General features: G+C 34.1%; 2 protein-coding genes and 1 non-coding gene across 4 annotated transcripts in view; 1 reads left to right on the top strand and 2 right to left on the bottom strand.

Moving 5' to 3' along the window:
• The window catches only part of LOC123703530 (F-actin-monooxygenase MICAL3-like), a 30,337-nt gene extending 17,323 nt beyond the window's left edge, over nucleotides 1-13,014 (top strand). Inside the window, exons 5-17 of one of the 2 annotated variants that reach the window (XM_045651579.1) lie at nucleotides 2,519-2,590; nucleotides 3,041-3,197; nucleotides 4,833-4,927; nucleotides 5,672-5,847; nucleotides 6,239-6,296; nucleotides 6,916-7,071; nucleotides 7,891-7,997; nucleotides 8,735-8,890; nucleotides 9,458-9,620; nucleotides 10,414-10,550; nucleotides 11,193-11,332; nucleotides 11,951-12,032; nucleotides 12,772-13,014. In XM_045651579.1, coding sequence (XP_045507535.1) covers nucleotides 2,519-2,590; nucleotides 3,041-3,197; nucleotides 4,833-4,927; nucleotides 5,672-5,847; nucleotides 6,239-6,296; nucleotides 6,916-7,071; nucleotides 7,891-7,997; nucleotides 8,735-8,890; nucleotides 9,458-9,620; nucleotides 10,414-10,550; nucleotides 11,193-11,332; nucleotides 11,951-12,032; nucleotides 12,772-12,774 — 1,502 coding nt within the window. In that variant the 3' untranslated portion in view covers nucleotides 12,775-13,014. Of the gene's footprint in view, nucleotides 1-2,518; nucleotides 2,591-3,040; nucleotides 3,198-4,832; nucleotides 4,928-5,671; nucleotides 5,848-6,238; nucleotides 6,297-6,915; nucleotides 7,072-7,890; nucleotides 7,998-8,734; nucleotides 8,891-9,457; nucleotides 9,621-10,410; nucleotides 10,551-11,192; nucleotides 11,333-11,950; nucleotides 12,033-12,771 lie in introns of both variants that reach the window. The other variant, XM_045651578.1, reaches the window with a different exon arrangement.
• On the bottom strand, nucleotides 1,216-1,408 carry LOC123703607. The gene has a single exon (XR_006753023.1). It is a non-coding gene; the product is annotated as a U2 spliceosomal RNA (small nuclear RNA).
• A 4,075-nt stretch (nucleotides 13,015-17,089) lies between the features above and the next one.
• Nucleotides 17,090-20,484, bottom strand: LOC123703540 (DNA-directed RNA polymerase II subunit RPB1-like). The gene is made up of 3 exons (XM_045651594.1): nucleotides 19,979-20,484; nucleotides 18,853-19,011; nucleotides 17,090-18,033 (listed from the first exon to the last, which is right to left on the bottom strand). Exons 1-3 carry the CDS (start codon nucleotides 20,219-20,221, stop codon nucleotides 17,179-17,181), a joined length of 1,257 nt encoding a protein of 418 aa, XP_045507550.1. The 5' UTR covers nucleotides 20,222-20,484; the 3' UTR covers nucleotides 17,090-17,178.
• Between the last annotated feature and the right edge of the window lie 2,089 nt (nucleotides 20,485-22,573).

Raw genomic sequence — 22,573 nt, 5'->3', positions numbered from 1 at the left:
ATCCCGGATCAATCCGGGACGAGCGGCTAGTTAAAGATAAATTTATTACAGCGCCATCTAGTTACAAAGTCAAAAATTACTGTTATAGGAAATAAAGTTTTATTTTTGCGCCAATTATTCTATTTTTTCTTAATGTTCTGCAAAATTTCCTACATAGTTTAATTTGTTATTATTAACATTTATTTATCTTTTTTAACATTTAAAAAAGCATTCAATAACGGGGCGTAGCAATAGCAACTAAAATTATCATCAAGTATTAAAAACCAGAAATAAATTTAAATAAATCATCACAAAATTATACAATTCGCGACAACCTTCTTCTCTTTAGATAAGCGAAGTTCCATAAAGAACTTGATTTATTTATCAATAAAATATTATGAGGTTGCGTAATATTAAAACAAATAATAATTATAACTGCAATCATAAAATACCTACGCATTTATAAAATAAGAATTATGCAAGGGAATGAAATAAAATAAATGTATTTTACTAACAAAGTATGACAAGAAAATAGGATAATTTAAAAGATAATTTAATTCATAATTAACGTTAATTATTCTAAATTCAATTAAAGGTTTACTATAGATAACATATTATGTAAATAAGACTAATCTTATATGTAAAATTCTCGTGTCACAATGTTAGTCTGCATACTCCTCCGAAACGGCTGGACCGATTCTCATGAAATTTTCTGTGCATATCGGGTAAGTCTAAGAATCGGCCAACATTTATTTTTCATATGTACCACGGGCGAAGCCGGGGCGGACCGCTAGTGTTAGTATAAAATTTACATAATTTAGTTCATAAACATCAAGCATAATAATTTATCATCAAACTATTTTCAACATCCCTTCTACTAATATGTGTAAAAGCTTAGTGTAAAAGTAAGGTAAAAGTATTTTAATTATTAATTGTTTGAGACAAAGAGAAACAAACATACTTAATAAATAATAATATATTTTTATATTTATTAACACAAAAATGTGCAATGTTAATTTGTTAAATATTAAATGAATATGAGACTCACCTAATGAAAATTAAGTATAAAGAAACATACATATTACAGCTGATAACAGTCAGTTTTTATTTTCAATTTTGTATTTGGCTTTGCAATAAGTTATACAAAATTTTATTAAGAAATCAGCGATTTTGAGTAAATATGTAAGTTGTAACTATTTGTATTTTCTTCACCAAGTTACTATAGAGATACTGTTATTTATGTGGGCCGATCCCGGCGGCACTGCAATGCCGGGCCGACCCGTGACGGGAGTGGAGCGAGCCCCGAACATCCCGTCGGCTTACAAAAATCAGTTTAATATACTGGTCCCGCTGTGCGGGAACTTTCAGATATTAAGCTGAAAAGAACAGATACTACACTTTGATCTTAGCCAAAAGGCCGAGAAGCGATGCCAATACTTTTACTACTCGGGTCTTCCACGCAAGCCTTCACAGGCTTCGGGGTAACTGTTCGGGGCGATGGCCCCTTTCAGTGGTGGCAACGCCGCCTGCAACTACAGGCGGGGCACTGGGTGGGACCGGATGGTCCAAGGTGTCATGTCCGGGAGGTATCCTGCTACAGTGCGATCCAGTCCGCGGTATCGCGGGCGATCTGCGAGCTGCTGCAGGGGAGAATGTCCGAGTGTGCTTCACCCGCCGCTCAGCGAGGTCGAGCTCTCCGGCAGAGTGCCGGTGAGCGCCCGTCAGCTAGCGGCGAGGAAGCGGTCGTGTCCTAGGAGATTAGGTCACGTGGTAGGCCTCTTATGTCCGGCGGTCGTCGATGGTATGGCGCGATGCCGTGCAAGTGCTGGGATCGCGCTCCGTCGGCGCGCGCGAACATAGAGGAACTCAGGCGGCGAACGAAGTCGTCCAGGCTCTCCATGCGCAGGTCCCTGGAGATGACCTGATTCCGTACGAAGCGTGGTGCTCCGGAGATGGTGCGGAGCGCTAGCGACTGCTGCGCTCGCAGACACTTGCGGTCCGTCTCGTTGGTCAGTGCGAACCACGCAGGGGCCGCATAGGTAAGACGCGTGCGAACGTACGCCTTGTATATGCACAGCTTCGTACGGAGAGGCAGGTGAGACGCCAGCATGGGGCGGAGTATATTCCGCACGGCGCGCGTCTGGGCGACCACGTTTTTCACATGGGGCCGCATCGAGAGTGTCTTGTCAATGGTCACACCAAGGTACTTGGCCGTCGGTGACCATTCGACGTTCTCGCCCATGAGAGACACCGGGGGTGGCAAAAGGCGCGCCCGCCCGATGGAAATAGCGATGCCAATACAGAGGGAAAATTTTATTATCAATACGCGGGAAAAAAACTTCGATAGCGCGATATAAGAGCGGTTGTTTTTGTAGTAACGACATCTATCGGCGTAAAAAAACTTTCAGACTGCGTGCTTGATAGACTAACTATTAATTACTTGATTTAAACTAAATGTGTACTAGCTATGCCCTGTTATTGTCTTTATCAATTTTTAAACTAATAACAATACATAATTAATATAAGTTTTTTGTTATAGCTGCACCAAAGAAACATCAGATGATAATTTGTGAAAGCAATCCCGTGGAGCTGCCGCCAGATGTCGTTAGAGGTAAAAAATGTTATTCTTTCTTTTGTTACCAGCTATGTATAATATTTTATTTCTGGTCCTTCGAGTGCAAGTGGTTATTTTAACCAACATATTATAAAAGAAATGAATATGTCTTAGCAGAGTTAGCTTATCATTTATTCTGTACATTTGACAGGCCTCAAACCATAAAAGCATGAAGAATTTAAAACTATTCAAAAGATCTTTTACTTTTTAAATTAATCTTATTATTTTCTCTTCCTTTAGCTTTCATTTTTAAAAATAAATTCACCATTCAAATTACCAAATAAAAATATGTTTACACATTTGAAAATCATTTCAAACATTAGGTTATCAAAAAAGCAAAACCACTCCCTTTAGCTTTATTTTTATTTCACCTTTAAAATATGAAAAAAAAATCTTTATACTATATTATGAATTCTCCTTTTATATCACCAATAAATCCACCCACAGCATCAGACAAACCAGACCTAGGCCTGGAAGAGCTGGCGTCCCTGGACGTGAAGTCCCGTTTCCAGGTGTTCGAGAAGAAGGCCCAGGTGGAAGAACCCCCAGTGCTGGAACGGCATCATCATGAGAAAAGTGCTACTCTGCTGTCTAAACTTGCTAAGTAAGTTGTATTTTGTCTAACTCAAACTTAAACCCAAAATAATTGATGAAATGATTCCTGTGACCTTTTTTGTGCTTATAAATAGTTTTTTTTTTTTATCTACTTCTAGTAATTTAAATACTTATAAATAATAATTACCACAGATTTTATTTGTTTGTTGTGTAAATATTTATTATATGTGTATAAATAAATGACTTTGCATTTTAATTTCAATCGTATGAAAATTATTTTTGGTTATTATATTTTATGTAGGTATATTATGTTGTTTTATTCTATGGAATTAAAACCTTACTTAGCTGATGTTCAAATTCTTTTAATTACATTTTAATACATTTTAATAATGAAAGGGATAGGATTTAATATTATAGGGATAGCAAGACAGTCATAGAATAAGTATAAATTAAAAAAAAATGTAATCACTACATAGTATAATACAAAGTCGCTTTTTCTCTCCCTATGTCCCTATGTCCCTTTGTATGCTTAAATCTTTAAAACTACGCAACGGATTTTGATTCGGGTTTTTTTAATAGATAGAGTGATTCAAGAGGAAGGTTTTAGTATATAATTTATTAGGTTCTAGACAAAGCGGACGAAGCCGCGGGCGGTAAGCTAGTAACTATAATAAAATGAAAGTACGTGAGTCACAGTCTTACAGATAACACATATAAATATTATAATATTACGTAGGAAGTTCCCTACTCATTGACGTCATAGATACACCGTCTGTTCACTATTTTTAATTCCAGACCACTCAATCTATTTTTAACTTGTAAAACATAGTACATTGCTGCATTTGTTTAAACGTGTTTTAATATTAGCTTTATAACCGCGCAATGTAACGGTGGGAAATAAATTACTTCGACTATATTGTTCCAGGATTTTGTTAAGTGTTGGAAAATGAACTTTATTCTCATATATTAATAGGTTCGTTTTTAGCTTATTCGATACTGTTTTAATTCGGGACGAAATGTACATTAAAGAGTACACCTATTCGTAAGGTGATAAGGTTGATTTTTATCTGGGTCGTATTTTTTTATAAAGAAAGCATATCAAATAATATATCGAAGCCGTTTCCTTTTTAGTTCGGTTCGTTCATTTTTTAGTTATTAGAGTGTTATGAATGATGTGAGAGAGTTTTGTTGGTGTTAATTTTGGTGTTTTAAAATGCTAAGGTCAGTTTTGAAGTTATTGTTTTAAAGAAATTGTTAAATTGGAGTGAATGTAATGTCTATGGGAAAAGTGTTTGTTTTGTGTTGTAAGTTTAATAGTGATTGCGGACTGTGAAACGAAAGGATAATATTATATTTTAAGGATATTTATTATTTTTATGAGATAAATACATTTTTTATTAATTTGGGTTTAGGGTGTATAGTGTATACCTACTTCTATTTGCAAATTACAATAGAATTTGCAAAATAATGTGATAAATTTTTATATATTGTAAGTACAAATAATGAGACTAAACATTATTGATAACATTTCTCATTAAAAGTTGTTAATTAACAGGACCCTTATTTTTTTGTATGTGTGCTCGTGTGCTCGACACACACGCTCTTTTTTATATTATTAGGAGAATTCGCGTTACACGTTAAAACTTTTTTTTTTATTAACACTGTTTTGTTTTTTTTTTTTCAGATTCAAAGCGAAGGGAATGGATATCGGTGTGTCTGACGAGTGCCTGAACGGCGTCGCCGTCGAACCTAGCTCCAGTGAACATGAGGATGGCGATGGTAATTAATTATTATTATTAACTATAACAAAAAATATTTTTTTTTATAAAAAAATATTTAAAAAGATCTTAAAAAATACCAACCCAAAAATATTTGTTAAATTGGTAGTATGTTAGTAGATTTATAATCAAGTTTTTTAAAAATATCTAATACTAGCGGTCCGCCCCGGCTTCGCCCGTGGTACATATTTCGCATTAAAAGGTAGCCTATGTTCTTTCTCAGGGTCTTAAGATTGTCTGTGCCAAATTTCATCAAAATCGGTCCAGTAGTTTATTCGTGAAAACCATACATACGTACAATCAAACCTTTCCTCTTTATAATATTAGTATTATAGAATATAGATTATGTGATTAACAGGTTGATATTTTGAAATAAGTGAAATAATTATTGTATTTTGTGAATTTCTTAGACTTGAATTTTTTAGACCATTTTTTCAAAATTGAAATCTCCAATCGATTTTATTATCACACGAACAATTTTTAACACGCTGTTATTATTTTCACCTGAATGTGATCCACCATTTTGATTTTTGACCCACTTTAATTGGACAGATTTAATTTAAACTTTGAAAACATATCAAGGATCGGTGTGATGAAATGGTTCATGAATTTAAGCATGTTTTTTTAATATTTTTAATAAATTTATTTATTTATAAATAAATAAATAAATAAAAGTCTTAGAGTATACATTATATAATACCATATACTTTATTTATAAAGCTTTTTGCTATTTTTCCCGTCACAGACGAGGATGAAGTCCTCAAAAACTCATACAAGCACACAGGCAACCGGGAACAACCCGTCTCCTTCTGCAACATGAGCGAAATAGTCGGCCGCTTCGAGAGCGGGCAACACACGAACGAGGAGCGACACCGGGAGCGGAAACAGGAGATACAGAACATCAGGAGCCGCTTGTTTCTGGTAACACTACACTACTCTGCGACACACTACACTCGAGTAGACTGAAACACACTACAGTACATTACACTAGACTGCAACACGCTACAGTACATTACACTAGACTGCAACACACTATACCGCATCATACTACAGTCCATTACACAAGACCGCAGCACATTACAGTACATTACACGAGACCGCAACACACTACAGTACATTACACTATTCTTCACGAAACTATACTGTACTACAGATCACTTCACTACACTTCAAGCAGTAGACTAGTATAATTGATAATTGTTTCAACCTTTTAAAATTACTAAATTTATTTAAAATTGCGCATATCTTAGACACATTCTTTCACATTTATCATTTAGTGAGATAATAATATTTGTTTTTTTTTTTGTTTCAGGGAAAGCAAGCTAAAATCAAGGAGATGTATGAACAATCCGTTATGCAGAGTGAACAAGGTATGGAAATATACTTCTTATTTAATTAATTTCTCTTAAATTTAAAAATGGTTTGCATAATTTCAACATTTTACAAACTGATAGATTTAAATCAAAATCAGTGACAATACAATAATTTCATGTTTTTTTGAGTGAAACTTCTTTATCGGGGTTGGACAAAAATTTAGTGTAACATTTTTGCGTTACGCCGTGCGCGTGACATTTTTGCGTTACGCCGTGCGCGTGACATTTTTGCGTTACGCCGTACTCGTGACATTTTTGCTTTACGCGCCAACTTTTTCTTATCCCTACCACGCGTGATTCGACGTATACTTTCTCCAGTGGAGTAGGGATAGCGTATCGTTTTAACGTACATCCTACCACTTTACTTGACCGTTTTTCTGTTCCACTCGAATTTATTTCCACCGCTCTATAGTAACGTGATAATATTATATTAAAGTGATCAGCAAAATCAAAGTGTTAATTAATTAATATAAGGTCATAAAGAAGTTTCACTTCTTACGTGTGTACTCTAGTACACGCACACATTTTTTTATTTCTTTTTCAACCGTAGTTATTTATTTCATTAAATTAAGTTGAAAAATAACAGTTATTTGGAATTGTATTTTTTTTCTTATAGGAGTAACATCATCTGAAAAAATCGCAAAGGAATTAGACTTGGACGCAGAGAAAGCAAAAGCTATTAAGGAGAGGTTTGAAAACGGCGAAGTCTTTAATGATGAAAACCAACCTCCTAAGAACAGGGAGCTGGAAGATAGAGCTGTGTTTAATGAGGGTAGGTATATATTTTATACTAATATTATAAATGCGAAAGTAACTCTGTCTGTCTGTCTGTCTGTTACTCAATCACGAATAAACTACTGAACCAATTTGCATGAAATTTGGTATGGAGATATTAAGATACCCGAGAAAGAACATAGGCTATCTTTTAATGCGAAATATGTACCACGGGCGAAGACGGGGCGGATCACTAGTATTTTATATAAATAAAACAGTAGTAGTTTTAGTATTTGCAAATAAATATTCTTAAAAGTTATAACAGATTTTTTTAACCGACTTCAAAAAAAAGGAGGAGGTTATCAATTCGGCCGGTATATTTTTTTTATGTATGTACACCGATTACTCCGAGGTTTCTGAACCGATTTACGTGATTCTTTTTTTGTTCGATGCGGGATGGTGTCGAATTGGTCCCATAAAAATTGTATTCGGATAGGCCCAGTAGTTTTTATTTTATGAGCATTTTTGTCTGTAGGTATTTGTAAATTTTGCAAGTGCAAGTTTGAAGTCGGTTGTTTTTAACGCAGTTATCACTTGTTGTTACTCAACTAACCAGTATATTAATGTTAATACTATACAGTATTGGTATAAGTTTTTACAGTAGGTATACACCTATAATTTTAAAAAAAATGTCTGTCTGTCATTTATTTTAAGTTCACATCTGACATCAGAAATGGATGCACTTATTGTAATGTGTCTAACTGTTATTTTAGCTATACTTTACATCCATTATATCATATGTATAATATTTTCTATTTTGCATAGTCATTCATAAATATTTATATTACAATAATAAAAATTATTTTTAAAATTCCAGGCATAGCGAAGAAGTCTAGGTCCATCTTTCTTGAGCTAGACGCAAATGCCAAAACAATGCCTCCAGTATCCCCCCCACCACAGGAAGCACCCAAACGGAAGGAGTTGGTTAGTTTTTTATATAACACTAGCTTACCGCCCGCGGCTTCGCCCGCTTTGTCTCAAACCTAATAAATTATATACTAAAACCTTCCTCTTGAATCACATTGACTCTATCTATTAAAAAAAACCGCATCAAAAATCAAAATCCGAAAGTGACTTTGTTTTATACTATGTAGTGACCCTTATTTACTATAATATGATAAACGTATAAAAAAATCTTGTACAATATTGTCAGTGTTTTGTCAATATTTTCCGAGTTATTTGAATAAAGTCCTTTAAAAGCAAAAGCGCTGAAAACATTCAAATGAGTATATTTTATTTTCTAAATATAATTTCTTCCATTTTTACATGTTTCTCTTTATTTAGTGGGAATTTCAAATTGTTAAAGTCACATAATAAAAAAAACCAGGGCATTTCTCGAACTACATACATTGTATAAGAAGTACATTGATTATGTAAGAATTATGTAAAAGTACCTACCACTATCTACTTAACTAGCGTTGCCGCGCGGTTTCACCCGCGTGGCTCCGCTCCTGTTGGTCTTAGCGTGATAATATATAGCCTATATTACGCGTGGATAATGTAGCTTTCGAATGGTGAAAGAATTTTTAAAATCGGTCCAGTAGTTTATGAGCCTATCCATTACAATCAAACAAACAAACAAACAAAGTTTCCTCTTTATAATATTAGTGTAGATAACATTTCTCATTATCCAAATAAACATATAACTCCCAAATTTCCAGCCATTCGTGCCAAAGGACGTAGTTCGTGCTGCAGACAAAGTAGAAGACGTCAAAATAGAAACGGCAGATATTTCCGATCGTTTCAAATTCTTTGAAACTTACCAACCTGAGACTAAACGGAAGGAGTTCAGGATGACTCCGCCCAGGCAAACTCAGGTAAATAATGTAAATAAATGCGAAAATGAAATGAAATAAATTTATTTGTCAATTTTATGTTTTACAAATTATTAATGTAAGACAGTGGGTCCCAAACTAAGTGAAATACTTGTCTTGGGACCTTGAGTTTGTTATATACATATGTTATGGATAGTAGAAAGTTATCAAGTAGGTAAATAATTTAATGTAATGGAAGTAAATACAATTAATAAAAAATATAAAATAAATCTATCTGTTTGTTAAACACAGGTAAATAATGTTAATAAACTACTGAACTAATTTGAATTAAGTTTAGTAAACTTATAGAGCGAACCTTGGGAATAGACATAGCTTTTACCACAAAATATAGATTAAAGGATTTTTAACATATTACAATACATAACTAAATGTGTTATCAATCATAAAAATATAATTTTTTCCAAAATAAAAATAAATAACAATTTAGGTACAAAGTTTACGTACCTTCCGAAATCACCAGTTTTTGCTAACAATAATAAAAATTATTTATCATCATTTTTTAACGAAACATCTATAATAATGAATTTAATTATTTATTTTTGTTCCCAGCGGCCAAAATCCCCATCCCCAGAGATATACCACGAGCCCAGCGTAGTCCGGAGCGACGAAACGCCAGCCGACACAGGCTTGGCCGCCAGCAGACACACCGCATCCAGGATGATTAACGTCTTCCGGGAGATGGAGGAGCAGACCAGGAGACCGGAGCCTGCTGGTATACTTGGAATTTATAATGGCTATGATCTAAATCAATACTGCTTGAACTGGTATACCTGGTAAATCGTTTTATCATGGTACAAATATATAGGTCGCTCATATTTGTACCATGATTTATCATTTATCAGCAAAATACATAAAAATCTGGATCAGTATAATCTGACACTTATTGCATTTTGCTATTTTTTTTTTTTTTATAGTTTTCTGAAAATGTTGATTTAATTGGTTATCCCACAAAGACCAGTATTTGTTTTTAATGTGATAATAGTAACTGTAGATGTTTGAGTCAAAACTACTTTTAAATATAAGAATGGGCAAACGAGCATGTGGATCACCTGCTGCTAACCCGTCTTAAAACCTCCTATAGGCATCTATTTATTTATTTATTTATTTATAATCTTTATTGCATACAAAACAAATACAAATTTCACACACACAGACAGGACATTTGATGCAAAGGGCGGCTTTATTGCTTCAAGCAATTTCTTCCAAGCAACCCGAGCAACCAATGTATTGGAAAAAAAAAGAAAATTAAGGTAGATTATGTACACAATAGAAATAAAAAAAGGACATCACATAATAAAATAAAAGACAACAACAAAATTATGATTCTCTCTTCGATCTACAGAGATCTCTGAATATGTGTTGTTGACTTTAAAATTATTTATGAAAATATTCATGTTCACAAATATATTAGGTCCGGTAAATAAACCGGATTGCCTTTAATAACAACTTGCACTCTATTTTATTAAGCTTATATCCCCTTACCCCCCCCCCCCCCCCTCCAGCAGGCCCAAAGCCGCTGAAACGCTTCACCCCCCCTCCCCCCGGGGAGCACACCCACACGGGCGACACCAGCTCGGAGTACAGTGAGGACAGTGAGGAGGAGTACATGGAGACCAGGGAAAGGGATGAGGCGTTGGTGCAGGTACGTGACCCATTTTGGGACACCTATAAAGGCAAATTTATCAATAGTTATGTCAAGTCTCACAAAAAATACATTAAAACAAACAAAATAAACTAACAAAGAATTAAAGAAAAAAATTGGTTGCCTGTAAAGTCGGTATACGGGCGAAAGTTTTACGTGACAACGACTTTTTATGTCTGTCTCTCTCGCTCTTAGGCGGGCTAACCATGCCCGAGTGGGATGGACGCGTGCCTCTCACTCGCTCTCATTGTGAGCCCATAACGTGAGCGGAGCGTAACGCAGTTTCTTGAAGTGTCACCCGGCAAACCAATTTATAAGACGTTGTCACGTCAAAATACGTACGGAAGCGATATTTGTCTTCTATGTGGAAACATTAATGATAGAGTCCGGCCCAAAGGACCATTAAAAATTTTAATGTGATTGCATAAACTCGAAAACAACTGATAAATTTAAAATACATGTAGCTAAAAATAAATGTATAGCCCGCATAATTTAGTATTCTAGTTAGATGATGTTTTCACAATCTTATATATTTAGGTTAGGTTTTAGACAAGAGGGCAAAGCCGCAGGCGCAAAGCTAGTGATAATAATAATTAAAATATTATTTTGACAATATCGATTCATTTTATTATCAACCAACAGGCTCAACAATTAGCCCGTACAAAAAGTTTCCGCGACCGTTTCGAGAACTGGTCAGAGAGTGAGCGAACACCAGCTCGTCCCATCTCTGTCCCGCGCGAGGAGACAGAAGAGGACGGAGATTCGCTGGCCACTGCTAAGAGGTAATTAAAGTCAACATTAGTTTAAAAGGGTCATACTAACTTGGCAACATTAGTTAATAAAACATAACTGTAAACTAATTCTGCTATATAAAATAAGAAAATCCGGCTCGAAGGACCATTTACTATTAATACTATAAAAGACAGAAGATAGAGGAGACTGCTAGCCACTGCTAAGAGGTAATTATGTGTTTTATTTATAAAGGATAATAGAAAAAGTGTTACATCCGGCTCGAAGGACCATTTTCTAAGTAACTAATACGGTATATTTTAAAAGGGACTGGTAAGTGAGGGCTCTGACTCGGTGGGCACTACATTGAGATAATTATTATCATGTTTTTAATCTAGGATCAAAATATTTAAAGACGCAATTGAAAATCCGGCTCGAAGGACCATTTGCCTAATAGTATATATATGAGTATGGCACCTCGATGGCCACTGCCAAGAGATAATTATCCAAACTAACCTATAAAAATTAGTTGTAGACTTAAATGTTATAAAAATATTGTCTATCCGGCTTAAAAAAGCATTTATTATCAGTTTAATTTTATATATGTGGTAAGATTTAAAAATGTCTTCATTAATGCAATAAAAATAGTAACTTGTCTTATTGTTTGACAGCTTACGCGAAAAGTTCGAGAACATGAAAGTGCAAACGACTACAGTCACCAAAACTTTCGCGCCGAAAGTTAACAGATTTGTGGTAAGAACAATATTTATTACTAGCTTCCGCCCGCGACTCCGTCCGCGCGGAAATATTAAGATTTATTTTTTTCTACGTATTTTTCCGGGATAAAAAGTATCCTATTTTATGCCCAGGATAATAAGGTATAATTATACCAAGTTTCATCGAAATCAAACTGTTAGTTTTCACGTGATGCCTGAACATACAGACAGACAGACAAAAAATTTTTTAATCACATATTTGGGTTTGGTCGACACCAAACCCAAATATGCATATTGAAAAAATAAATAGCAGGGGGTGTTACTGGATCGACATCCAGTAACACCCCCTGCTATTTATTTTTTCAATATTTTCAATGTACAGAATTGACACTTCTACAGATTTATTATATGTATAGATTTTAAAATATACTTTGACATTGTAAACTCAATAAAACAACTATCGTTTACATTATTTATTCAATATGAATATTCAAAAGAATGTTATAAATAAATAAACAAAAAACTTGAGTCTTTCGGGAAAAAAATATATGAGATACCAGCTGTGCCCTGCGGTTTCACCCGCATTGCTCAGCTCCTGTTCGTCTTAGCTTGATGATATATAACCTCGATAAATGGGTTGTCTAACACTGAAAGAATTTTTTGTAGTTCCTGAGGTTAGCGCGTTCAAACAAACAAACTCTTCAGCTTTATAATATTAGTATAGATTGACTTAGAACTTTAGTATATAATTTATTTATTTTTTCTTTTATTTACAGTGATTGTTACCAGCACATCTCCTCGTTACCAAAGCAGTAATTTAAACGCCTAAATCTTACTTGCCGTGTGAAATTAAACATATTTAATTACCCTTATTATTTTAGTCAAAAACATAAGTATGACTTGGTATATAAGTTAAAAAATCATGACAATAATATTAGTATAAGAAACATACCTATTATTATATAAATTTGTTCTTGGTTTTATTTACTTTAGATTAAAAAGTCTATTTATTATTATTTTAAACCCATTTCAATTTTATTTTGACAAAAAATTTCTTAGGTTTGTAAATATTTTGATATGAAAACTATAAAACCAATTTGATCTGATTTTTTATTAATCTCATTCAAATTTTAGCATAGTGACTAAGAAACATTGTATCTATTAAAATATTATTCTATTTCTCTTTCCTATAATAATTTTTACTAATAAACATAATGTTTGACTGTTCTTGCATTTTAATGGTGCTTTTTTAATATGAATATTAATGATACGTGATGTTATATATAATATTAAAGTGAAACTTTTATTACATCGTCTCAAACTTTTTGGTCTGTGTAGCGCATGTTGCGTGACGCACGATACGTACGATAATTATCGTACAAATACGATAATTTTAGTTAAATGTCTATAGTGTGAAAAAAAGTTTCACTTTTACCGTGGTTTCATAAAACCACACAACATTTTTTATATTCTAAAAACCTATCTCTGCTTATATTAACCCATTGAGCCCCGAGCGGCCCGATCTGACCACGACACAATAGATTTTCTTCTACTGTGCCTGTGATTCCGGGGGCTGAGTTATTAAACGTATATTAGAATTGTTTAGAATAACCCAATATTTATCACCATTTCCATCAAGTTAATTAATATTTATTACATTAAAATTTTCATTCATTTTTCATTTGTATTTCTCTGGCATATACATTTTAACCCCTTTTAAATACGCACTGTTGTTGTGAACTTTAAAACAAAGTTTTGACTTTTAAATAAGTTCAGCAGTGGTTCATAAAATGGACACATTATTTTTTTGAAATTATTATACTTATTTTGAAACAAAAAATATTTTCAAGTGCACTTAGACATAAATATCTGTGTTTGTACTAACTGTATTTTGTAACCCACTAATACAATATTATATTGTATCCAGATACTATTAAGTAATTTTTGAATAATATGTAAAATAATAATTCATGTTATTTCGAATATCTTTGTGCCATTTATATCTGTTACTTAATATCTGTATTAGTTAGTTATAAGATTAAAAATACGTTATAAAAATTGGATCTGTAGTTAGAAGAAATATTATTTGTACAATAATTTTAATATAATTTATGAGTTCATTATTTATGCATGTTTGTTGTAATCCAAGTGTATTCATTATTTAAGCTTAATTCTTTGACTGATATAAACTTCATATTACTTGTACTTAATTACACAGTTCGTAAAAATGTTTTCATTACGATTTTGTAAGAAATTTTTAATAAAAATCCATAAACAGAACCAGTTTGTTTTTATCATAGAGATCTAGAGAGATGCCAATCGCTTGCGCTGAGTACGAAACCAGTGTCTCATAACAAATTTACGCACACAACAGTAAACAAAATAAAAACAATACTTCGCGTTGTGTGCGTGTCATCACACAAAAATTTGAGAGCGACTATTCGTTCGCACACTAGATTGTAAGTAACGTACGTATACAGCACCACACAGCCACAAGATATGCTTTTACGATAGGGATTGCTTGTCGATAAAATGAAAAACGTTAAAATTAAAACAATTTATAGGCAATACAGTAACTAGGTAGAAAATTGAAATGGACACCTTGATGGTAGCATTCATGGTGATGAAGTACATAAAGCATTGCCTATTGACTTATTGTAAAGTAAAATAAGTATGAAATAAGTGAATTTTTTTTAATCCATGAATAATAATCACTATAAAATTATTGCTCGAGTACCTATCAAATAATAATAATACAATCAGATATTAAGCTAATAGTAATACATTATGATATAAAAATAAGGTAGTAAAATAATACATAATACGATAAAAAATCCGAATCTTATCGACATGGACACACTCGACGCGCATCCTCAAGTAACGACCGCGAGCAGCGGCCGTACTACACGATCGAACGTTTTTGTTAGCTTTAGTATCTTCATTATACATTGCGGTATTCGTACTCCGCGTTTGAATAGAGTCACGTACAGAAGAAGCATTGTAAACTATTTCCATAAATTAATGTGACTGTCGTTCTGTCACATAATGAAACCAAGAAATCACTCTACGTAATATTGTTTTTGAAATTATAGTAAGAAAATAGTATAATTTTCAGTACTTACCGATGGTATGTGATTCCATTTGACTTAAAGTTGCTGGTTTCACTTCGGTTTTTACAAACTTTAACGGAACAACGCGGCATTGTCAAATAATACCCGGCCGACGGTCGAACGTCAACTGAATGCAACAAACAGCATGTGTTCTTATTTTGGGCATATTGCTGCGACACCTGCCCCGCCCCCTAACCATATCTCCCTTTAGTTTCTGTGATCTGTGGTTTTTATTCTCAGCACCCCGTACATTTGTTTCCATATTTTTGATGACGATACCGTCTATGGACGATACTTCGTAAAACGACACTAGCGCATCTATAATGCAAGCATTATTTTTACAAGATAAGCCGTAGTCAAATTTAGTTAGCTTGAAAAGTTAGCTTTTATTCGCATAGCATTTCATAAAAAGGGCGATATCTGGATAATAACACGAATTTTAATCAAAAATATGGTAAGCATAATGACTATATTATGTTTCCACATTGCATTTTTATTTTTAAGTCAGCAAAGCAATAATATGCTGCTCAAGATTTAAGTGCTTAGGGTAAACTCACCTAATTGTGTGACTCACTTAATTCGGAGATACAACGTTTGGACTCTTAGACAGCGTTATAGGAGTAAAATCCAATACATTAAAATTAACCCTATGGTAGGGTAATAAAGCTTCTTTTCGTGTACAAATTTTTGTTAAGATCGTGTGAATGAAATAGTAACAATCACGGGATTTGTCATTGCGCCCGCCATGTTTGACGTTTCACCGGTAGCGTGCGACTATGCTGTCATTATTTAATTATAAAAAACCCGGCGCGGCCTAATAGCATCTACAGACGCTCCGATTTGGTTGGTGCCAACCATATTGGAACCGACATGGCAACCATTCCGACATTGCTACAGATTGTCCGACGGTTGGCCTTCCAGCTGTCAGTTGACCATAGAGTTAATATAATATATGCAGTTGACTTTGTTATGAAGTAGTGAACGGACGTCTTGCCTCATGCCACCGGTATTATCGAAAAATGCTAAAATAGCGTTGGTTGCAGCAACCATTGTTGCTACAGCACCGCTGCAAAAGGAACAAAGGAAAAAACGAAGAGAATGGGCTAAATTCTACTATAGAAATAGAGAAAACTAGCGGTCCGCCCCGGCTTCGCCCGTGGTACATATTAACGTTTTCTCTACATAAGAACCATCCTCGTACTTCAAGGAATATAATAAAAAAAGAATTATCGAAATCGGTTCAGCCGTTCTCGAGTTATGGAATTACAACGAAAAGTGGCATTGATTTTTATATATTAGATTACAGTCATATGCGGCTCCTTAAGGAATTGGATGATGAAGATTTCCGAACATATCTTCGAATGACTCCAGAATCATTCGATGAAATATTAAATCTTTTGAAAAGATATATAGCGAAAACCGATACAGTTATGAGGCAAGCTGTAACTGCCGAAGAAAGATTAGTGGCAACTTTAAAATATCTCGCGTCAGGAAGAGAATATAATGATCTTAAATTAAGCACATGTATATCACCACAACTACTGTCTGAGATAATACCAGAGACCTGCGAAGCTATCATTAGAGTACTCAAAGATTACCTAAAGGTATGTATTCAATAAAACAACTTTAATATATAAAAAATAGTTTATTTATTTTTCTAAAGTAATAGTATACATAGTATAAAACAAAGTGTCTTTCTCTGTCCCTATGTCCCTTTGTATGCTTATATATTTAAAACTACGCAACGGATTTTGACGTGGTTTTTTTTCAAACTCAAATTCTTCTTCTTCTTCTTCTCTTAAATAATGGCTCCTAAAACTCAAACTCAAACATTTATTTATTCAATTAGACTTCTTCGAGAAGCACTTTTGAAACGTCATATTTTTAACATTTACTACCGATTCGGAAAGCAGCATCTATGGAGAAGAACCGGCAAGAAACTCCATAGTTGCTCTTTTTATAGATAGAGCGATTCAGGGGAAGGTTTTAGTACATAATTTATTAGGTTTTAGACAAAGGCGGGCGGAAAGCTAGTAAAAATTAAAATGGAAAAGTACGAATATCACTGAAAAATTACTTTTTAAAAATCAAATATTTTTTTAACTCCTTCCCCTTTCCTCTGACTACCTGTTGTTGATTGCTGCTTATGTAATTAATTAATGAATTGGAATCTAATTGTTGCTGGTATGATGATGGTGGAAGCTGAGGTAATGTTGATGACGTTGATGGCTGACTGAGTTGAAGTGATTGTGATGTATGTGAGTACTTATGTGATGGTGATGGCTGACGATGCTGTGGGGATGGTGATGGTGATGGTGCAAATGGTGACGGCTGGTGATGCTGAGGTGATGGTGATGGTGATGGTGCAAATGGTGACGGCTGGTGATGCTGAGGTGATGGTGATGGTGATGGTGCATATGGTGACGGCTGGTGATGCTGTGGTGATGGTGTTGGTGATGGTGCAAATGGTGACGGCTGGTGATGCTGTGGTGATGGTGTTGGTGATGGTGCAAATGGTGTCGGTTGGTGATGCTGTGGTGATGGTGATGGTGATGGTGCATATGGTGACGGCTGGTGATGCTGAGGTGATGGTGTTGGTGATGGTGCATATGTTTGTGGCACCTGCTGCTGGTACGCGTACCCCTGACCTAAATATTGTACTGATCTTCTTTTAATATTTATTGAGGTTTCAAAAGTAAGCACTCCTAGTTTTGCATAGAACAATGTTTCTCCTATTAATTTTTCGGCGAGGCATCTTTGTACTTTTGGGAGCTCCTTGAGCTGAGAACTCACGGAGTTCCCGAAAGCATCAGCTGATGTGCCGTCACCAGATATTAATATTTTAGCAGACTCTAGTAATTCCGACTGTTTCTTTAAAATGTCATTTTGCTTTCTTCTCGTAACGCGTTCTCTTTTTGTTGCAGGTTCCTGAAACAGAAAATGACTGGTTACAAATAGCTAAAGACTTTGAAATAAAATGGCAATTTAATCATTGCTTGGGTGCTATTGACGGCAAACATGTTATTATCGAGAAGCCGCCAAAATCGGGTACACTGTACTATAATTATAAGGGAACTTTTAGCATAGTCCTGCTTGGTATTGTGAATGCAAATTACGAGTTTATTTATGTAAATATAGGTTCTAATGGCAGTATTTCTGATGGTGGAGTATTCAAACATACAACTTTTCATGAAAAAATGAAATCGAACCAACTAAATTTACCATCACCTTCTATTTTACCGCAATCAAATGTTATCGCCCCATATTGTTTTGTGGCAGATAATGCATTTGCCATTAATGAAAATCTTTTAAAACCATATCCAAGAAGAAATTTGACACATGATCAAAGAATTTTCAATTATAGACTCTCCAGAGCAAGAAGAATTGTAGAAAATGCATTTGGTATTTTAGCTGAACGTTTTAGAGTATTAAAAAGACCAATTCAAATTAATGTTCATAATGTACCCAAAGTTGTAATGGCTTCATGCACACTGCACAATTATTTAAGAAAAAAGTCATCAAACTATATAACAAGAAATTGTGTTGATACCGAGGATACTGAAACATGTACTTTTCGGCCAGGAGACTGGAGATTAAATGACAACTTAGTAGGCCTTAACAGAACAGAAAGGCAACGTACTGCAGATGGTAATTCTGTTAGACAAATATTCACTGAATATTTTAACAATCAGGGCCGGGTACATTTTCAAGAAAGAATGATTAATACTATGAATATTTAAAGCTTACCTCATCATTATGTGACTGGGAAGAATCCGTCTCCATATTATCAATAACCTCTGTCGTCGGCGTGATTTTTTCATCCAAGAATAAGAGGTGTTCATAGTACCATAGTGATGGCGTATGCACCTCATCGTTTCCAGCGCCACTAGTCTTGCTAGCTTCCACCTAAAATATGTAAAATATCCAAATTTATTGTTTACTGAAACCCATAGTTGTTTTATTTCTTCAATAAAGTACTTAGAATATATTATAATGATTTTTTTACTTGTTAAGTATTGTCAAAACATGTTTTGATTTACCACTATGTATACTTGCTAGTCTTGCTACATCAAGACATGTTTTGATATTGCGCAGCCGTATATCACTTCATATTTCTCTTGTTATTTAGACTGTAGAAGCCAGTCTAGGGAATGGGCGAAATCCTTTAGCAATCATGTCATCCATACTAATATTATAAATGCTAAAGTAACTCTGTCTGTCTGCCTATTACTCAATCACGCCTAAACTACTGAACCAATTTTCATGAAATTTGGTATGGAGATATTTTGATACCCGAGAAAGGACATAGGCTACTTTTTACCCCGGGAAATAGGATAGATTTTATCCCGGAAATCCCACGGGAACGGGAACTATGCGGGTTTTTCTTTGACTGAAGAGTTCTTTCTTGAAGAGTTTGTTTGTTTGTTTGTTTGAACGCGCTAATCTCGGGAACTACTGGTCCGATTTGAAAAATTCTTTCGGTGTTAGAAAGTTCATTTATCGAGGAAGGCTATAGGCTATATATCATCACGCTAAGACCAACAGGAGCTGAGCCACGCGGGTGAAACCGCGGGGCTCAGCTAGTTCATAATAAAACGCAATAAAAATAACTACGTTAAAAACAACCGACTTGAAAAACGGAGAAGTAAAAAATAAAAAAGATTTGATATTATTAATTACCTACTACATATTATTTAGATGTGCTATTTATTAAATAGGTTTGATATTTATTAAATACTTTTTAGTGAATCAAAGTTTCTACATTTCATTTATATGTCATCGAGATCAGACAAAAATGCTCATAAATTAAAAACATATAAAACACATTATTTATTTATATACATAACAGGATATTTGACTTGAATTTGCTTACCTTTTTTCGCTCCCTCCTATAGGATGTACGCATATTATCTAACTTATTTTTTAATGTTTTTAATGTAGCCCCACTGTCAATTTTTTTTAATAGTTCTAACATAATAATATATGCTTGATTTCGGGCATCTCTGTTTGCGTAATCTTTATTAGTTAAATCCCATAAACAGGGAAAGTCTTTATATACTTCCAGTAATTTTATTATAATATCACGTTCGGTGACTGTAACTCCCTCGGCGTTCATGTTGACACACCGGCGGCGTTGCGAATGCGAATGAGTCAATTACCTATATTACTCTATGGAATGAGCCGATTTGGTCGGAACAAAGCTTACAAACGTTCCAATTTGGTTGGGTCGGATAGGAAGTTGGTTTGGTTGGTATCGCTGGCGCATCCGACCACGTCAAACCAATATTAATAATAATTATGTCGGACCGACCGCTCTCTACACTTTCCGATTTGGTCGTGGTCGGATGGTTGGCACCAACCAAATCGGAGCGTCTGTAGATGCTATAAGATGATCCCTATGACAGTTCGTCTTAGTGATTGCTCGTATGATGGATCGTGTCGATACTTTACTATTTTATAGGCAAAGGCGTGGTTTGCATTCAGCCACGTCGGTAAACATGTTTTTACAAATATTATAAAATGAATTTTTAACGTCTATTAAGTAAACGAAACGGTAAGTAAAACGAAAGTTTTCCAAAACATAAAAATGCACCTTATCATTTTCTCGTAATTTTTAACCCGTTTAACACAGTGTATATTATTTTATCATGAAAATGGAATCCCCCGTTTAATTTTTCTAAAAAACTTATATTATCATAGGTAAGTAAATTAACGCGAACGGTAATTAATTAATTAATTATGCTGCGATCTTCTGTTCCATTTAATAGTGAATGAACTATAGCTTAAGCATGGAAAAAATGTGAACTCGAAATGTGACTTTCCATTATCGAAATTTGTTTATCGATACTTTCCGCACTAGTCGATAAATGCCAACGATGTAAGTTTTGAAGGACGTAAACGTAAAGTCAGATTGATATAATTTCTCGTAAATGATAAGAATTGTTATAATTCCAACGGAATATCATTGTAATAGCATAAAGCTACGTAAAAATTAATAAATGCCATTTTTAGACGCCTCCAATACGTTTCTAATTTAATGGTGACGCCATTACAAGTTTGTCTCTTGAGAATAACTGTCAGTGTCATACGGATCATCTTAGGCCGCGCCGGGTATAATTTTAAATAGAAAAGGTGGGTTAAAGTTCATGATACTTTGACAATTAATTGTTAAAAACATATATTTGTTGATACCGACAAAGGTTTTAGTAATTTTTCATTTGTTTTTGCATAATACCTTATTTCCTGGGTTCAAAAAGTTAACGATTCTCAAGATTGCAACTCAAAACAGTGTCACCGAATTAACCAAGCAAACTTTTATTATTTTCAATTCGTGTATTAATAATTGTCTTCAGTACGTATACGTTAGTAGTTTAAGTCAGAAAATATTTATTTTTACTCAGGTAAAAAATTAGGATAGCTTTCAAGCATTTTAAAAAAGTCCGTTATTTTTTTTATCGAGTTTTTATCACATAATTAAGTGAGTTATTTTTTTTATTTTAGACAGCATGGAGGAAGATAAAAATAAAAATAGAAAATATAATGAAACAACCCTGACATTCGCAATTCAAAGTATTCTGCAGTCAAAAATGAGACCGTACACACTACACACAAACAATTTATAAGGTCCAATATTGTTTTTTATTGTTACCCTCTTTTGATAGTTTCTCGTTGATTAATAAATACATAATTATTACTTTCAATATGTTATATTTTTTATTAATTTTATTTTTTTGTTACTTTTGTGTTAAAAAATAATAAATACTCGCTTAATTCGGTTATAACAGAATTAGGGAAGTACTATCACCGAATTATAGTGATTGTCACAGAATTAGACAAGTCATCGCGGTTTGATTAAGCTCATTTTAACGCTGAGATAATTCATATATGTTAAGATTACACTTGCTCATATGATAAATAGAAGACTGATTAATGATCCTATTAAAAATAAAAATAAAATTTATACAGTTTAACCTGTTTTTTTTTCATATTCTGTTTTGTCACAGAATTAGATGAGTTGACCCTACCAAGATTTTATTAATTATTTTTTTATTTTATTTTTATTATTCTTCGCATTTGTACAATGCTAAGGTAACTACTAATTTAACGCCGTCCAGTATGAGATTAGGGTGGGCTTTTGCCGCCAATATGTACTTCTGTAGTTAGTGGCCGCTGCGCTGGTCGCTACCGTCTAAACGCATATATCTAAACGGGTGCGGGTGGTGTGCGGTGCGTCTGTACAAATTATAGGAAAAAATGTGACTAGTCACTAGTGGCTGTGTCTGGCCGTGATGGGTGGTCCGTTTGCACCGAATTTTGCTAGCCATGGCTTTGCGATCAATCTATTACTGCATTTTTTTTAATTGCGCTACGCTTTGATATTTATTGCTGCAGATAACACTTTCATGCTCTCAAAAACTAAGCGAACCATGTAATATGTTTTATAAAATAGTACCCTCATATTAAAACT

This window comes from Colias croceus, chromosome 26 (genome assembly GCF_905220415.1).
Source record: "Colias croceus chromosome 26, ilColCroc2.1".
NCBI lineage: Eukaryota > Metazoa > Arthropoda > Insecta > Lepidoptera > Pieridae > Colias > Colias croceus.
This window is presented reverse-complemented; position numbering and strand designations above follow the sequence as displayed.